General features: G+C 44.4%; 1 protein-coding gene across 6 annotated transcripts in view; it reads right to left on the reverse strand.

Moving 5' to 3' along the window:
- The window catches only part of ptprua (protein tyrosine phosphatase receptor type Ua), a 165,672-nt gene that overhangs the window by 107,681 nt on the left and 39,927 nt on the right, over positions 1 to 18,064 (reverse strand). For all 6 annotated transcript variants that reach the window (XM_068576270.1, XM_068576268.1, XM_068576269.1 and 3 more), the window contains exon 2: positions 8,135 to 8,263. In XM_068576270.1, the coding sequence (XP_068432371.1) occupies positions 8,135 to 8,263 (129 nt within the window). The remainder of the gene's footprint in view (positions 1 to 8,134; positions 8,264 to 18,064) is intronic.

Genomic DNA, 18,064 nt, shown 5'->3' on the forward strand with positions numbered 1-18,064 from the left:
GTGCTGTTCTCAGCTGAATAAGATATTCTTCTAAAGAAGCAGACAAATATCTGACGCTAGAAAAGAAGGAAAACAAATATGTAAAACTCGTATTGTAGTGACGGTTAAATATTGTGTTGAATTCAAAACACATGAGATTCATGATTCATTATTTATAAGAGGAGCTATTGTCAGATCTGTTAGGCGTTTGTCAAAATAATCAAAACCACAGTTTTTTTCTGGTGAGGACAGTCTCACAGATGCCGACGTCCATGTTCTATAAGATGTACCGACATATCTGATTGGTATTTATGAACAGGTCCTTGAGCAGTGCACAGACCTTACTGTACCTCGACAAGCAGACTCTCCAAAGCTGAAGAATTCAAATAAGTCATGCGATCAAGAGAAACTGCTCTCTGTTAATGTTCCATTTAAATGCAAAGAGTCATTCTGCCTCCTCTAGTTAGTTTTCCTACTGTGGGCCTTGGATCATCAAAGCAGGCAGTGTTCGGGTATAAGAAATTTAAAAAAAAAGAAAGAAGAAGCAGAGCAGGGACAGGCGAAAGGGATGCGGGTGGAGGCAAGAAGCCGTAAACGGTTGGAAGGTCTGCGCAGCAAATGAGCGCCATGTTCAAACCCCCAAGAGGGAAGTTGGAAGGGAGAGGAGCCTCAGATGGCTTCTTAGCTTCACTGAACTTTGCAGAGCTCTGTGCATGCCGGACCAGCGCTGCAATAGCATCCACATGGCTCCAAGGGGATTTCTGCTGCACCAAAAACTGCCATTAATGACGACTTTCTTTCGCGAGTCACATGATTTTTGCATTCTGTCTCTGTTGGCAGGGTTGAGGGTTTGAAGAAATGTGAACAGGTTTACTCTCCTCGACAGTAGAAGTAGCTGCCATCCACAAACATACCCTTTTTCATATTTGTTCTGACAGCGGATCGGCATGTAGCTATTAAGCCATTTGTAATAATACCACGCATGGACAATTAATGTTCTGCCCTTTAAAAGATTCTTCCTGATAATTGCCCTAATTCTCCAGATTGCCGTCTCTCACGCAGTTCATGTGGATCAGTGGAGCGTGACTCGCTTTGGCTTACAGGCTACGCTTTTTCAGGCTGTAAACGATTGTCCGAACCAAGCGAGGTAATTAGGCATCCTGGTATTAACCACGGACCAGCTATTGACTCCGTCTGCTCGATTAAACTGTGATTAACTTAACGGAGAACCAATTTTTGTTTAGACAACGAAACAGGTGTCATGAAAAGATGCATGGTTCTGCGGGGCCATATTTGAAAATGTTCGCGCTATTCCATTTCTCAAAGAGACCTTGTGGGGACAACGACTTGAACATAGACCATTCTTTGAGCTGTCCTTTCTGGGTTGGATTTAATGTAATTTGAACTGCAATGAAATCTTCTTCAAGGGCCTCTGAATCAGCTTTGTCTGATCCAGCACAGCAGGAACCTGGTCAATTTCACTATTAAAAGAGCACCCTGTCCATCATATGCACAGCAATCATGTCTGCTGGCCCACACAGCTGCAGACACTGAGCCTTACTTTCAATATCCTGCATCACAATGCCGACAAGCAGGCCGAGCGATTCCGAAGAAATACTGTCGTGGACAAAAAAACTGCAAAGCTGAAGGGCGTAACATGTTCCCTTTTAGCTGCAATGTTTCATGTCATTGGTATTCTGCTGGCTCGTGGGCACAAATCAATACTATTGAGCTGCTGCTGCCCAATAAACTAAGTTGTTGTCTCAATTGCAGTCTCTTTAGCGTCTGTGAAAGAATTTAAAGCCCTTGTAAAAATTCAAGGTAAACCCTATATTTTCCCATATAGATGTCGCCTCCGAGGTTCTGTTGTAAAACTCTGGCGTTGCATATTCTTCCTGAGCTGCTGCATGTACAGGTCAGGCTCCAGAGAAGTGTGAGAACATCAAGCTGACTTGACCCTGGGGATGATCAGGTAATGTCATATTTCCACTCATCTACACTTCCCTGCATTCCATATTAGTGCAATGTTAAATAAAGAACATTAAATGAAATGGAAGATGAACAGGAAGGTTATGTTTCACCACTGGACTCATTAGACAAGTATTAATGCAGTACCAATGATGATCTAGGACAGTGGTCCCCAACCTTTTTGCGCCACGGACCGGTTTTCTGTCAGATAATATTTTCAGGGACCGGCTTTCACGGTGTGGGCAATAAATATGACATAATGAATATGACATAATAAAATTATACGGCCGGCATAAAAACAATAATAAAGTGCATCAATATACAACTCACCTTTACGCCAAATTAGTGGAAGCTGGTTTCTCTGCAAGGAGCCGGGTCAGGGTGATGGGAGACATTCGACGTGTGGACTTTATATCCGGTCTACTCAGTAACTTAGACCTTTATGTCCAGTCTACTGCTTAACCTAGACCTTTATGTCCAGTCTACTGCTTAACTTAGACCTTTATGTCCAGTCTACTGCTTAACCTAGACCTTTATGTCCAGTCTACTGCTTAACTTAGACCTTTATGTCCAGTCTACTGCTTAACCTAGACCTTTATGTCCAGTCTACTGCTTAACCTAGACCTTTATGTCCAGTCTACTGCTTAACCTAGACCTTTATGTCCAGTCTACTGCTTAACTTAGACCTTTATGTCCAGTCTACTGCTTAACTTAGACCTTTATGTCCAGTCTACTGCTTAACCTAGACCTTTATGTCCAGTCTACTGCTTAACCTAGACCTTTATGTCCAGTCTACTGCTTAACCTAGACCTTTATGTCCAGTCTACTGCTCGACCTAGACCTTTATGTCCAGTCTACTGCTTAACTTAGACCTTTATGTCCAGTCTACTGCTTAACCTAGACCTTTATGTCCAGTCTACTGCTTAACCTAGACCTTTATGTCCAGTCTACTGCTTAACTTAGGCCTTTATGTCCAGTCTACTGCTCGACCTAGACCTTTATGTCCAGTCTACTGCTTAACCTAGACCTTTATGTCCAGTCTACTGCTTAACCTAGACCTTTATGTCCAGTCTACTGCTTAACCTAGACCTTTATGTCCAGTCTACTGCTCGACCTAGACCTTTATGTCCAGTCTACTGCTTAACTTAGACCTTTATGTCCAGTCTACTGCTTAACCTAGACCTTTATGTCCAGTCTACTGCTTAACCTAGACCTTTATGTCCAGTCTACTGCTTAACTTAGGCCTTTATGTCCAGTCTACTGCTCGACCTAGACCTTTATGTCCAGTCTACTGCTTAACTTTGACCTTTATGTCCAGTCGACTGTTTATCTTAAATCCCGCTTCACAAAAACAGGATGTTGAAATTGGGGCAGGTTTTCAGAGTTTTTTGGCGATCTCAGGATATTCTGACTTGATTTTAGACCAGAATACCGGCAGAGTTGAAGAAGACTTTTAAGTTTTGTTTTTGGGGTAACGTATGTCAAGAGACTCAGACGCACATTTAATTTTGCATCTCTCCCTTGCATATCAGCACTATGTCTTTTGCATAAAAGAAAAAGCAAAAGCCTGTGTGGCGTCTGAATCAACACCGGAAAAAGCAGATAGTAATGTAACATTTCATTGCGAGAGTGTTTCAGTCAGTGCTTTGCCGCTCATACCAATTGGTGGGACTGATTTATGGTTGTTACGAGATCCTTTACTGGAATAAAAGTGGCAATACCACCCAGTAAAAAGAAAAAAAATATTAGTCAAATTACAGAAGCATTATCTTTTTGCAGATGATTGGTTAGAAAAGCTTTGTTTCTGTTCATTCAAAATGAAACTCAAACTTCGCTCTTGGGGTTTGAACTGAAATGTTTCTGCACGATCAGTGTTCATATTCTCTCTAAAGCCCAGCACAAATGCTTTTAACCCACAGTGTATATACTATATTTTTGCAGAATCCATTGAATAAATCGTACCAATTTTGTACTGAATAACAGACCATTGTCTACACAAGGGTTAGAATTAACATTTAGAAGAATAATATCATATTATTAGAGTGAATCATATGCTAAAGGTCGGTGATGCCAGAAACGTGTGTAGGAGGAGATAATGTCAGTGAAGCAGATTTATGTATGACCCCAATAAGCCGGCTCACAACAGGTTCTTCCCATGATGAGATCCCACACTGCAATATATCACATCTTCATCTCTTATCCAGTAGCATCCGAGAGGAACGTCCAAGTCATCCGAGCATGTGCTCATCTTGTCTGAAATTAACCTTCTCTAATGGATGAAAAGAAGATGAAAAGCTGCCTTTGTGGCGCTGCCGGCCCCCGAGGAACACGAGGAAGTGTAATCAGCAATGACCCATGCTAGACTCCACCAATCCCAGGGAGATCCTTCATAAACCCGGCCTGCCTCGGAGGATCTGTGCCTGGAACAGCGGAACAAGCGCTTGATGACTGCGAATGGATTATGGAAACCCCGGACGTCTGCCCGCTCCTTCCATGAATTGCCACAGTTTGCCCCAAACAGCAACCTCAAAGCAGCGCCACTCACACTTGGAGGTTTCGTTCCCTGTCGCATGTAGGCTTGCAGAGCCTTTCCTTAGAAAAAACAAACTGCTCCAAATAAAAACACGTATGTGAGATGTCAGCGCAGATTGGAAGCAGGCCGCCTGTGTAGATTCATGACAAACTTAAATAGAAAAGCAGCGAGGGGCTGAATGTGGGAAACAAGCTGTCAGAGGGTTGATGATTGGAACTGGGTCCAAGGTAATAAGATTGTTTGGCATAAATCACTGAGGAAACCTGGTGAGCGTACAGACATAAGATGTAAGTCCATTCCGACACCCATTAACATACAACCAGAGTAGAAATATAACATGTTCACTCTTTCCCCAGTACGCAAGAGTGAGAGACTGCTTTGAGTACCGGTGAGAAGGACGAGGTTGCACAACACGTCAGCGATGTGTCATCTTTCTTTTTTTAACCACGTGATTTAGTATTTCTAGCATCACCTAGTAAACTTCCTACAGTAATTAGAGGCTGTTGAAATGGGAGAAAACAAACACGGTACTTTGACCCGGGAGGACACTGTCCGTGTCTTGTGTAGACGTCTGCGAAGAGCAGCGGTTGACTATTTTTTCGGAAGCTGGGTTTGTATGGTTGCTACATTGTTACGTCAAGATGTTACGTTTCATAACAGTTACCACGTAACGCCACGTCTTTACTCTTGAACAGTCACGGGTCGGCAACAGAACTACTAAGTCGCCCTCAGTTAGGTTTCCGCCAATGCACCACCAAGTTAGGTTGAGGAAAAACATTTTGGTTGGCCTTAAATTAAGTGCAAATGTAAGTGCATAAACTAAGTAAAATATGTACGGTTGCAAGTGAAGTTTGTTTGACCCAGTTAACGCTCCTTCCCCGAAATGTATTTGCATTTTTTTCGCTGATGCGTTTAAATAGTACAGTACTACATAGTACAGACTACACTATGTAGTATGTAGTACAGGACAGACTACACGGTATATAAATGACACGCGAAAAGCATGAAAGACATTTTTATTGCATGCAAAATGACAAAGTGTCAAGACGGCAATAGATGAAAGCAGCTTGGCGGTTTAGTGAACAGCAGGTGGTCCATATAAAGAGTTTAAAACAACTCCATTGTTACAGGGTTACATGACAATAGAGATGAGAAGCTTAAGTTGTATTCATTGATTTTTTCGGGGGGGCAACTAATCGCTAGACCCAAATGATTGTATTAACTAGACTAAACCCCTTTGGAGAAATGACGGGAACTACAGAGTTGGGTCATAATTCTTGTGTGGGATTATCACTACGAGAAACAATAGAAACACTGAATGTGTTAACCATGTAAAATATGTATGGATGCCGCTGATGTGATATTACAATGAGAGACAGAATGTCTCCGTCTTTTAAGTAATTCAACGTTCTGCTAGCTCTTTGCACCAAAGGGCATCTTGAGTGATTCTTTCACAAGAAAACCGCTTACAGTAAAGGTGCAAAAGAAGCCAAAGTACAGGAATCACTTGGGTGGCGATTGCTAACGCTACTCTTGAAAGGCAGACAGTAAACGCAGTCTTACTGAAAGACCAGAGTGTCTTTCAGCATATTTATTTGGTTGTCTGTCCTAACAATAATGTTCCCATTACAACAAAATAGTGTTGCGATTTTTTTGTGTGTAAAAACAAGTTGTTTGTCGTAAATTATGTTTGCTAAACCTAGCTGAGGAGTTGTGTAGCATTTTTTGTTTTGTTTGTTTACAATGCGTCTAAAACTTTGACTTTCCAGTTAAGAAAATGTGTTTCCCTCAAAATATAAGTGACAATGCAGTTTATTTTTTGGGGTGGATTTGCTCCACACAAGGTGATGGAGTTCGAGGCCTCCCTGAGGCAACACCTCCAACAGTCACCAGGACTCTTTTTAAGCAGCATGGCAACAAAAAAAATGTTTTTTCCTGTTTAGCAGCAGTCAAAAGTTTACTGCTTATAAATCAAAAGTAAGTCAGGAGGCAAAATCAGATATCAAATGCCTCTCTTGAGATGCATCTGAGATACATTGATGCCAGGTGAGGAAGACGATGTCTGCAAACAGACTTTATCCAGATACAACTTACTGCAAGTTTCTAAATATGAACCCAGTCCAGTCTTTCGTCACTTCACTTGTGTGTGTGTGTGTGTGTGTGTGTGTGTGTGTGTGTGTGTGTGTGTGTGTGTGTGTGTGTGAAGTTCTCCCTTTATCTTCTTGTTCTCTATTAAAATCTAACTTTGAGCACAGCCACATATCAAAGTTTGTATTTTGTAAACTGTGATTGTGCTTTAATTAAAATGGCTATTTGCATACTTGGAAATGAATTCACATTTTCTTTAATTCAATGCAGTATGTGTCTGTGAAGTGACCAGTGTTGGGCATAATCCAAATGGAAAAAAAAGATAAGCGCCGCACTCTCCATTGAAAATGACCCAAACTGAAAGAGTGCAGCCGACGTCGTCGGGCTTTTGAAAATGTTGTGAAAAACAGCGAACTTTTGAAAGTATCTCTCACAGCGTTGGCAGCGCTTATGCGCGACTGTCCCTCGTTTCCTTTGGACCCTCATTCAAAAAAAGCCACACAATTATCCTGCCTTGATTGCTCTGAAGTGAATTCAGACTTGATGTTTGGACTTGCAGTCCCCCTCTGGTAACCGAAAGAATTATGCACAAACAGTCCCATTCAGTTTGCAGCGAATTTGCTTTCATTAAATGTGTCATTACTTTATTCTGAACATTCTCAGAGCTCACATAATGAACCATCTGAAAAACAGCACGGCACATAAAAGCTGCGGCAAGCCTCTTTATAGTAGACTGGTGCGCTATTCTGTGTTGTGTTTTTATGCCAAACTGCATTGTTTTGTAACTATTTCTAGACGTGGGGCTTCTCTGGTTCATGTTTGTTTTTACTAGATATGCATTCAATTCCAGCAGGAACGTGACTTATATGAATAAATACACACAGCGGGTTTCCTTTCGAATGCATCGTCTTCAATGCACACGGGAGTCTCTGGAGAGTTTTAACTCAAGCAAGGCATGCTGGGACATCTGCAAAAAAATATGCTGATCACATTGCTTTGGAAACGTAATTTGATGAGTCGCAGAAACTCTTTACTCCTCACATTAGTGTGATGGGTTTCAAACTTTTTTCTGTATCGCCCCCACGTTGGAGGTAGAAAAATGTTCAGACCCCACCGCCCCCCAAAAAAAAAGTATAACAGAATGGTCCAACTTTTTAAGACTCCTCCATCCGTGCTTTTTCAAATAGATTTAAAGAAAATAAGTCAACCAGATTGCTCCATTGGACAAAAACTAATAACATGTGCAATCAAATCAGTTCTATCTGTGCAAAAAATAACTAATATTTGACAAAGAGATAAACAAGGTAGCCGGTTATATCCCTGCTCTCCCCATAGCTTCATGTGGACATTTTTTAAGAATCTGCATCTGCCCCAGCGTCCCACCTGTAATACCTCCAAGCCCCACTAGAGGAGCTTGGAGGTATTACAGGTGGTATTACTACTATTATTACTAGTTTGAGAACCTCTGCATTAATGACAGAAATGACAGTCGATTCCAATACGTTGCAGTGTGACGTTTTACAGTCTCTTAAGAGGAGGTGCGTTCGGGTAAAGTTCGAAACAAACCTCGTAGAAGATCTGGCGTCGGGTGCGGCCAGTTGTAGGTCCTGATCAGCTGCCAGTCAAAGTCGTCGTCTTGTCCCTGTCGGTACTCGCACAAGCCGGGGTCCGAGTCCTCATCAAAGGTGCAGCCGGCTGCAGCGAGGGAAGAAGAGGCGGAGGAACAGATCAGAACACGAAACCCGTCGCTCGACGAAACTTTCTTAGCTACCAGGAGAAAACTGAGGAAGGAATGCATCACAGAGAAACGCCAGAGAAATGACTGCTCAGTTACATCCCCACAGGCTCTCTGGTAATGTGTTAATACATCAACTCTTGTGAGAATCTTTGAAGCTATGAACTAAAATAACAGCTAATGGTTGGCACCGGGCGGTCAGCACTGACTGCCTATCTAATCCGTTCCCCTCAAAGTCCACCGCCATTTGGGGCAATTAGCCCTGTGGTGTGAAAATGACACACCGGCCATAGGTCACCCAAATAGCCAAGAATAATGGGTCTCTGTGCCACAGCGGCAAAAGGGGGGGTCTCCGGCTGATGGAGGACAACAACAGCCCGGCTCTTAGCCTGTGAAGGTGACCCAACCCTGTCTGGCCCGTGATGGCTGCATTCGCTATTCTGCCATTACCGCACTGAACACAGGCTTTTAAAGCCGGCGGCTCGGTTGTCGAGCCCGGAGGGGGGGGGGGGGGGGGGACAAAAACGGTGTGTTCTTGTTTAATTGATCAGAAAACACAGGCGCACTTCTGGAAATCCAAAAATGAATAGCCTGGGCTAGGGAGGAGCGGTTTGTGGGCTGCGCCTTCATCCGTAGAGCGATGTTTCCCATTGATTCGTGTGGTTTGGACACAAGATGCCTTTTGAAGCCTTCGCAAATGATTATTTTCCTCTTTGATTGATCTTTTGACTCGTTTCATTTCTCAGTCCACCACACAGAGGCCCCCGTTCAAATAGCTTGTGTCGTACGATATATTTATTTTACAACCATCTAAAGCCAGAGCCAGAGACTCTTGGCTTGAAAAATAATGACTGTATAATCAAAAGTTGTCAGTTAGGTTTCTGTTAACCCATGTTACGGTGGGGACGAAAGGAAAATACAAATTTTCTTTTCACAGGAGGCTTTGTGATTTATTTTTCGTAAGGCTGTCAAACAGCTGTACCCGATAACACCACTAATTGCTTCATTGCAATTATTGTGGGACGAGAGCATCATTAATGTTGTTAATTCCCCACCTGCGACTTTCCTGTGAATTTAATTAATTTGCGAACGAAAAAGAAAACACGAGCGCTTTCATGCTGCCAGGACGTTAAGATTCAGATCCGCGCGATTTATTCAAAACATGTAAAGTTGAAGATGGGGGCGGTTAAAACAGGCTGGCAATCCATCGGAAGATGCTCATCGATAAAGACGTGTATGCATTAAAATATGAAACTCTTCGGCTTCAAAAGGGGCCCGACATAAACAGCTTGGGAGCGAGTCAGACATTTCTAAAATTTCAGAACCACAAACTGAGGTTTTTCCGAAATCTCCGGTTTCAGGTTGACAGTAAAATTGCAACCTAAACTCTCCTCTGTAAACATTCGACACAACTTATTTCTGACGTCCTCGGTCCACTTTGACCGTCCGCACGTGTCATCGTTCTCTGCTTCAGTACCACGCCACCGGTTTCACCTGTAAAATAGTAGTTGGTTCACTTTCAAGACCCCAACACCTACGTTCATGTGTGCAATGACATCACGTCAACGAACAGCCACAAAGCAACACCTCATCAATCCAAAGTTGTAAGAAATCAAGTTAGAAGTTTCACTGCAGCAATGCTCTTGCGTTTGCAGCTCGATCTGACTCCAAACCCGCTGCTATCTAATCCCCCGAGCCCAGCGCGGTCCCGGGACCCCGTCCACTAACAGATCGCATTAAGGCTTGGCAGCAGCGTTGCCGGTGTTCAAGAACTCTGACTCTGTGCCAGCTTCCGCTTGATAGCATCCCGTTTGGCCCCCGATGTTTGTTTGTTTTTTTTGTTTGGACGCCTCATCCGTTTTTTTTTTTACTATCACACAAGTTTAGAATCGGAAGAAATATTCTACGTTGCAATAAACTGCCGGGATGACTTATCTTGTACCTTCCGCTTTCGGCCTTTTCCTGCTGACGAACACTTATCACCGGCCCGCCGCCACCACCGGCGAGCGCTCCCACCGCCGCGGCCCCTCCTCCCCCCCCATCGCCCCGCCGAGTGTTTCCGGGTGTGTAAGCAGATCAGAGTTTTAATTGCCTCCTGTGTGAGGGCCGCCTTGTTTTGCCGCGCCGTGCCCGGTTATCTGAGGATGAGAGGGGGGGGGCTGAGTGGTGGAGCGGGCCCCGCGGTGAAGGCCCGCCTTTCGTTGAGAGCCCTCCAGCTCCGGGAAGAAATGTCACCATCAGACACGTTCCACTGATTCCCCTCATTAGGACTCATCCTTTCCAGCCTCCTTTGCTTTCCGCGCGCACGTTCCTCTCATTGCCCAAATGAGCTTTCCCTGGCAGCGGGAGGGCAGACCCATGTAATTAGAAAAGCCACGTGCACTTCGGCTGAAGGTGCACTGATGTCTGAGTGTGCACGCGTTCCTTCGAACGTGTGTGTGTGTGTGTGTGGCGAGCTGACGTTGTTTGCTATTTTCATGTGTGCTTTAAATTTTTTTAAAAAAGAAAGAAATTCTAATGAATCTGTCAACGCCACACAGGCTGGAGCTGCGACAACTGGATATGAATTATTTGTGTTCATCACAGCTACGGGGACTCAGGCCAACAAGGGACTGAGATTGCACAAAATTTCCACATAATAATAAGTTGAACGTGCGAGAAGGGGGGCTTCGAGAATGCTAATTGCTTATCAGAGGCGATAACGCGCCGCTGTTTCAGGCGCGGTCCCCGAGCAGCGGAGCGCCGTGCGGCGCAGCAATAACACCTTGAGACGTGGACGACGGGGCCCGAGATAACTTTAGTGAGCCGCTTGTCACAGCTGACAAGTTTCTCAGGAAGAGAACAAAGAAAGTGAAATAAATAGAAGTGCAGGAACGAGGCGCCCTCCTCTTTGAAAGCCAGGAGAGGTAATTTGCCCAACAAGACCCAAGCTTGTCGTTTGATACCATGCCAGGAATGTGTTATCTGCGTTGGGACCTGGGATATAGTTATTAGTCATAAGACTACTGTTATAACCCAGTGAAACCAACCATTTACTATCCACAGGTTCACATCAAAGTCAATTCATTCCTCCAATCGGAAATGTGTTGCCGTGTTTCATCAGATTCCACACAAGTAGGCAATGGATTTTATTCTTGGACCAAACCACTGATCAGAGAAATCCTCTGTGTGGTGTTGAAGGATTTTACTCAACAGGCAGCAAAGCCTGCACGAGGCAGCTAAAAACCTCATTAATACGGCTTTCAGTGACGGTCTACATACTGAAGCGGAGGCTTCCCCAACGCTGAGGGGGAAACCCAATATTATTATAGTAGTCATTTCTTCAACTTTCTTTTTTTTGTATTTCAAATTCTTCAACCTAACCCATGGTTAAACATTATTTCACTCTAAAGCACTGAAAATGAGTCACGTGTGTGTACTTTTTAAAGCTTAGTAGTTTCCCTTTAACAGCTGAACTTTGTTTTTAGAAAACTTTATTCACGAGGAAATCAAAACCGCATTTGTTCGGGGCTATTTTCAGCTGCAGATTATTTATTACACATTGTATTCTCTTTTGAGTATTTGGCGCAGCAGGAGGGTGTGTGTGGAATTAATCAAAAAAAATTAACAACAATGTGTCTGTTCAAGGTAATGAAGGAACGTGTCACCCCGTGTAACAGTGTGAGTCTGATGCGTTTTTAATAGTTGTTTCTACAACAATGCAGCTCTACGGCACAGAAGACACACACACACACACACACACACAGGATTCAATTTGTTGGTCTTGTCATGGGATTTGTTTGAAATCCAAAATGAGATTTTGATGTGATTACATGATTTCAACACAATGACTATCAGCAGCGTTACATTACACTTAAATAACTTTAAGCAAAAACATATATTAGCAAATGCTTATTATCCTTTCTTTGAGACCTCAGTAGAAAGTAGTTATCGTGAAGACTTTCCATGTGGATTTTTGTGGATTATAATTACATCTCAACGTAAAAAAAAAAAACACTAAAGAAATGGTGATCCCAAGTGAGAGATGTAATCCAGATGCACAGACCTTTTAAGAGATGCCATCGTAACCAGTCAGGAGTCTAATACCTTCCAGTTAATTGAATCCTATTAGCGGTGTTTGTGTAGGATCAAAGTAAGCAAGACGAGCGTAACTCTGCTGCACAAAGTGGTTGTGAGGGAGCCAGAAGAGGCCCTGGAGGGAGATTAATGGGAGGAGGCGCGGGCCTGTCTGAAGTGTATCTGATGCAGCCCGGGTCCGGCGGTCCAGTCTGCTGCCACGCTGAATATCACGGCCCTGACTAATAGCCCGCGCAGCTGGCATATCATATGTATACGCTGTGTGATGGAGAGGGGAGGAAAACACAAGCCTCTTACCTCGCATTCATCCTGGAGAGGGAGAAATAAATTAGAGGGGCGAGACCGAAACTGGGCTGGGTGAAGAGCCCTCGAACGGAAGGACGAGAGAGAGAGAGAGAGAGAGAGAGAGAGAGAGAGAGAGAGAGAGAGAGCAAAGTCAAAGAGGGGCGGCAATCATGAAAACAAATCACAGATAAGAGGAGAACAAGAGGAGTTGTGAGAAAACAAGATTTTTTTGTTTCTTCTTCTCAAAACCGATACAGAGTAAAGAGGTAATCAAATAAGTGTGAGATGAGGATGTGTCACACTGTGCTCAAATATACATACGCCTTTTATATATATATATAAAATCCCGGGCTACATGGACGGATGCCAATCTGAAAGATTGGCATCCTCTGCTCCTTTTAAGAAACTTTAAACGCGACTGAAACCTGCAGTACAAAGGGGCCCTCGGACTTTTCTTGTTTCAAGGGGAAAACTCCACTCCTTCTGCATATGAGTTACACATTTGAATGCTAATTTTGCCTTCGCACACACACACACACACACACACACACACACACAGAGCGCCTTTCTAGTCACTATAATCTCCCCTGGCGTAAAACTTAAACTTGACTGTGTGAAACCCGAGCAGAAGTCGCACCCGGTGCTCGGGAGGCAGCGGTTAAGCTCATTTCCCGTTGCATTAAAGCAAATTCCTCAGGCAAACCACCTAGCTGAGCTGGAGCTCCGCTGGCACTCCTTTAATCAGAGCCTCTCAGAAAACAGCAGCTCTGTCGGGACCGAGGATCCAGGACGTTCTGCCGCTGCTCTTGTTTGGTTTGAGATAAAGCTCCGCTGCTGCGTGATTTGCATTTGAGCGCGTGCAGGCAATGCATCAGCGCTGACAAGTTTACTTACGGCTGGAGAGGGGAGGGGACACACGCGCGCAGCTGCAGAGCTCATCAATAGTGCGCCGGCAGAGGAATAATCACAGCACAACTTCTTCATAGACCATTAATAAAAGCCGCAGCAATTTCGGGGAGCCTCACCGAGGAGGAGGACAGGAGGGGCGAGAGGGGGAGCGGGGTGACGAAGAGGAATTGGTCAAAGAGTGGAGTGTTAAGGAGAAACTCCTGGTAGACTGTGGGGTTCGGACAATACGCGTCTTGGATTGGCAACGCCGAAAGCGACGAAACATAGAGCCAATATTTAGACGTCGAATAAACTAGACCCTTTTTTTTTTTTTTTACGCATGAGAATATTCAGAGAATTTAAACCTTCTCAACCTGAACCAGCATTGAGATCGTCCGACTTATGAAACCGACGAGAACTGGGACCAAGATATGAGCACGCCGTGTATACGATGTGTGTGTCGGCTGTCTGCATGAACGCGCCGTGAACTGAGAGGGTCGCGATCAGCCGTTAAACTAAAACAGCCTGCGTAGGTACCAAATCCACAGCCCGCCACTGATACAATGTTATCTGGTATATAATATGTATGTATGTTATTCTTTTCCGTGATTTGTACGCCTGACAAACATAACTACACGACTGATTCATCTCAATGTTTGACGTTATTGAACCCTCCGAGTGATGGTTCGCAGGTACATGTGGTGGGTAAGTAGCATTCGCAGTGGGTAATAATGGCCGTGCCTATAAAGGAGCGCCTCACACATGCAACAATCATGTGCAATCAGCGAAATGATATAGACGTGGAAACAGCTGATGAAGCGCTGTGTTGCATAAAAGCCAACAGCCCGTGAACGAAAACATGTGTGTGGCAGAATACAGTGGCTGATCTCATTAAGAGTGCCGACCGTGTGAAGCCCGCGTGGGTAAACAGACTGCGTCCGTGATGAGGGATCGATCAAAATGTACTTGGCGGCGGCCTCCTGCAGTCATTCATCATCACTTATCACGATATGGGCATTTGACTTGCGATATCCAAGCATGTTAGGGCTGATGGACTGAAGCGCTGCGCTCTCGTGACCTTTACGAGACAGTAAATGTGGAGTAAATGGTCTGATGATGGCGATATGTCTGTGCAACCTGAGACAAACCTGGTCATAAGTCTCCATTAAATGAGGATGAACTGTGTCTCCTTTCAGCTGCGGCCATGTGTTTTCACGCACATCCCTCTTCCTCCCCCTTCCCGTCCGTGCCTTCCCCTCCCATCGATGCTCTCTCGGTCCGACCGGCCATTTTCTGGTTTACCGGGGACGAGGGGAAAAAAAAGACAGAGACGTGGACACATGGTGGCAGCGGGCACAAGCAATCAATCATCTAATCGAATCTCTTTTCCCTCTAACTGAATGCTGCATGTTCGGGTTTGGGAGTGGTCGGCAAGATTGGCGCCCGAGGGCGTGTCGCTGTTGTGTGAAATTGTTTCACTGCTGGTCCACGGCTGAGACTCAGGAGAAATCCCAGTAGCCGCGGCCAGCCAAGCCAGTACTTCCTCTCAGAGGCCCTTAATGCTCTTTGCCATCTTTCAGCGTCTTTAAGAAGGTAATGGATGGATTTTTCCCGCCTCATAGCACAAAGGAACAACGGTCTACCTGCAGGGGTGCAGAGGGTTGTTGACACACGGCGGGCTAAATGAGTTTCAGCAGAGAGCCGGACGGGAATTTGCTTCAGTTCCTATTAGGAGGCGGGTAAAGGTCATTGATTACCTAATGCGCTTTAAATTGAACTCATTTCCCCGCGAAAGAAAAAGGATGAAAAATCTCTGCGTTTCCACAGCACTGTTCCGCGAGTATCGGTCCAACCTGACCCGGCGCCGCGGCACAGATGAACCGGTCCGTGTACAGCGAGATTAAAGCGGCGGCCGCGTGACGTATACCTGCCATCGAGATGGGAAAAATATAAAAGCGGCGGAGAGGAAGCCTTTGTCCGTGCGGAGACGATGTATAAGCAGTCTGCCAGCGGTTTATTTCGGTGGAAAAATACAGCCGCCAAGCCCCCGCTGTGGACAAAGCAGCCACTTTTCATTAGGCCAGGCTCTCTCCTTTCATTTCTCATTTAATCTCTCCATTTCCCTCCTCCACAGGGACACCACCAGTGACAGGGCTCCATCTCCCGCAATCTGAACTGCTTTGCCAGTTAATGCTATTGTTAGAGATGCCATGAGGAGAGAGGTGCATGAATAGAGGTTGATGAATAAAAACAGACCTTGTTCAATGAGGCTCAAATCACACTAATTAAGAAGACGGGAATATTCTTTCTTTTCCCCTTCAGCAGCCGCATTACGGCACTGGGCCTCTTCAGTGATGGAGAAAAGAGAGGAAAGTGACAGATACGCTCTCACTACGGTTACATATGAAAATTTAATCAAGAGTGCTGGAGGAGACGCTTTTTCCCTTCGTGTGCGAAGCCACTTTAAGTGGTTGTGTCAAGTTTTTTTTTGTCCGCTGCAACAGATGAATATTCACGTCAGGACTGACCTAAATGCATTAGTTGAAAGCTTTATATCTCTGTTTAGTGGTGATGTATTCATATTGAAAATTACGCTTGAATTCGTCCTTGCAAATTAGAAGGAACATGTTCATGAAATTTCTTAAGAAGCGTGTTTTTAGGAGAGGGTGTCAGTCTCCTTAAAAACTAACACATCGGATCCTAAACAATTAAAATGCAGAGGCCTAAAAATACCCACAAAAAAAACACCCTGCATCTTCGCTGCTGGAAGATATTCGCAGTTATGTCGTGCATAGATTTACGCAACATGCCTGATTGCATGATGTCAAGACAACCAACTGGCCGACGGCATTTATGTTGATTTCTGTACACTCAAAATGGTAAAAAAATAAATAAATAAATAAAAAAAGTGCTCTGAATTGCTGCGAGCAGACTGAAGACTCAGTCATGTGAAACCACAAATGAGGAAACAGCTTCCGAGCAGCAAGAATGTGATGGTTATTTATTGGCGGCGGTCTTCTTCGCGTGGGGTGCAGAATATGTTCTGCACGCAGACGTGGTGTTCACCGCAGGGGGCCGGCCACCAGCACAGAACCCTCAGTAAGACATTCTTTAGTTTTGTATTATTCATTTTACATATTATACAGAAGGAGGAGAAGGAGAAGAAGAAGGAGAAGAAGAAGAAGAAGAAGAAGAAGAAGAAGAAGAAGAAGAAGAAGAAGAAGAAGAAAAAGAAGAAGGGTGAGAAGGAGAAGAAGAAAAAGGAGAAGACGAAGATAAAGATGAAGAAGAAGAAGACGAAGAAAAAGAAGAAGAAGAAGAAGAAGAAGAGTGAGAAAAAGAAGAACGGTGAAGGAGAAGAAGACGAAGAAGAATAAAGGTGAGAAGAAGAAGAAGAAGAAGGGTGAGAAGGAGAAGAAGAAGAAGAAGAAGAAGAAGAAGAAGAAGAAGAAGAAGAAGAAGAAGGGTGAGAAGAAGGAGAAGGAAAAAAGAAGAAGAAGAAGAAGAAGAAGAAGAAGGGTGAGAAAAAGAAGAAGAAAGGTGAGAAGAAGAAGAAGAAGAAGAAGAAGAAGAAGAAGAAGAAGAAGGGTGAGAAGAAGAAGAAGAAAGGTGAGAAGAAGAAGAAGAAGAAGAAGAAGAAGAAGAAGAAGAAGAAGAAGAAGAAGGGTGAGAAGAAGGGTGAGAAGAAGAAGAAGAAGAAGAAGAAGAAGAAGAAGAAGAAGAAGAAGAAGAAGAAGAAGAAGAAGAAGAAGAAGAGCGAGAAGAAGAAGAAGAAGAAGAAGAAGACGATTGAGAAAAAAGAGAAGGAAAAGAAGGAGAAGACTCTACTCGGGGAGGGGATCGTGGCCAGAATACCAGGCGATGCAGGGTCCGGGTGACGAGCCTCCTTCCCCTCGGAGCCCCGCAGGCCCCGGAGCTGCAGCAGCTGGTCCCTTGGGTGCTGTGTGCAGCTGCCGAGCCCTGACCTCCATTAGGGCTCTGACTGCACAGCCTCCCCGCCGTCCGCACTCCAACAGGCTAATGGCGAGACAACACACTCCCCCGTGTGTGCGAACGGTGTGCTGCTACACAGTCCGGGTCACTCCTCCGACCAGCCGGCTACGGCACATTTATTTCAGATTTCAACAAGTCGCAGTTATTTAGGATGAAGGAAGTATTCAGATGATTTAGTCATGTAAAAGTAGCAATATTGCAATATTAAAGACTCCATTTCAAGTAAAACGCATTAAAAATGTTCAGTACTTCAGTCAGAGACATGGCCCTTTAGAGTGTACTTGCACTAGTTTTACTGGTGGTCCTTTAAGGCCTCAGTGATTCTGCCTTGTCTGGAGGCAGGTGAGATCATGATTTGCATTACATGGAGACATTTCTGACAAGGACCCCTAACATTTTACCTAATTAAGCAACGATGACCGGATGTGGGTTTTTATTTTTCAAAGGTAAGGATCCTTCCACAGCTAAATTTCGAGGATGCTTCATCAGCGCGTCCTCTGAAGTTTTCTGGGGACGAA

Source organism: Clinocottus analis, unplaced genomic scaffold, assembly GCF_023055335.1.
Source record: "Clinocottus analis isolate CAN_PGR_092001 unplaced genomic scaffold, fCliAna1.0.p SCAF_14, whole genome shotgun sequence".
NCBI lineage: Eukaryota > Metazoa > Chordata > Actinopteri > Perciformes > Cottidae > Clinocottus > Clinocottus analis.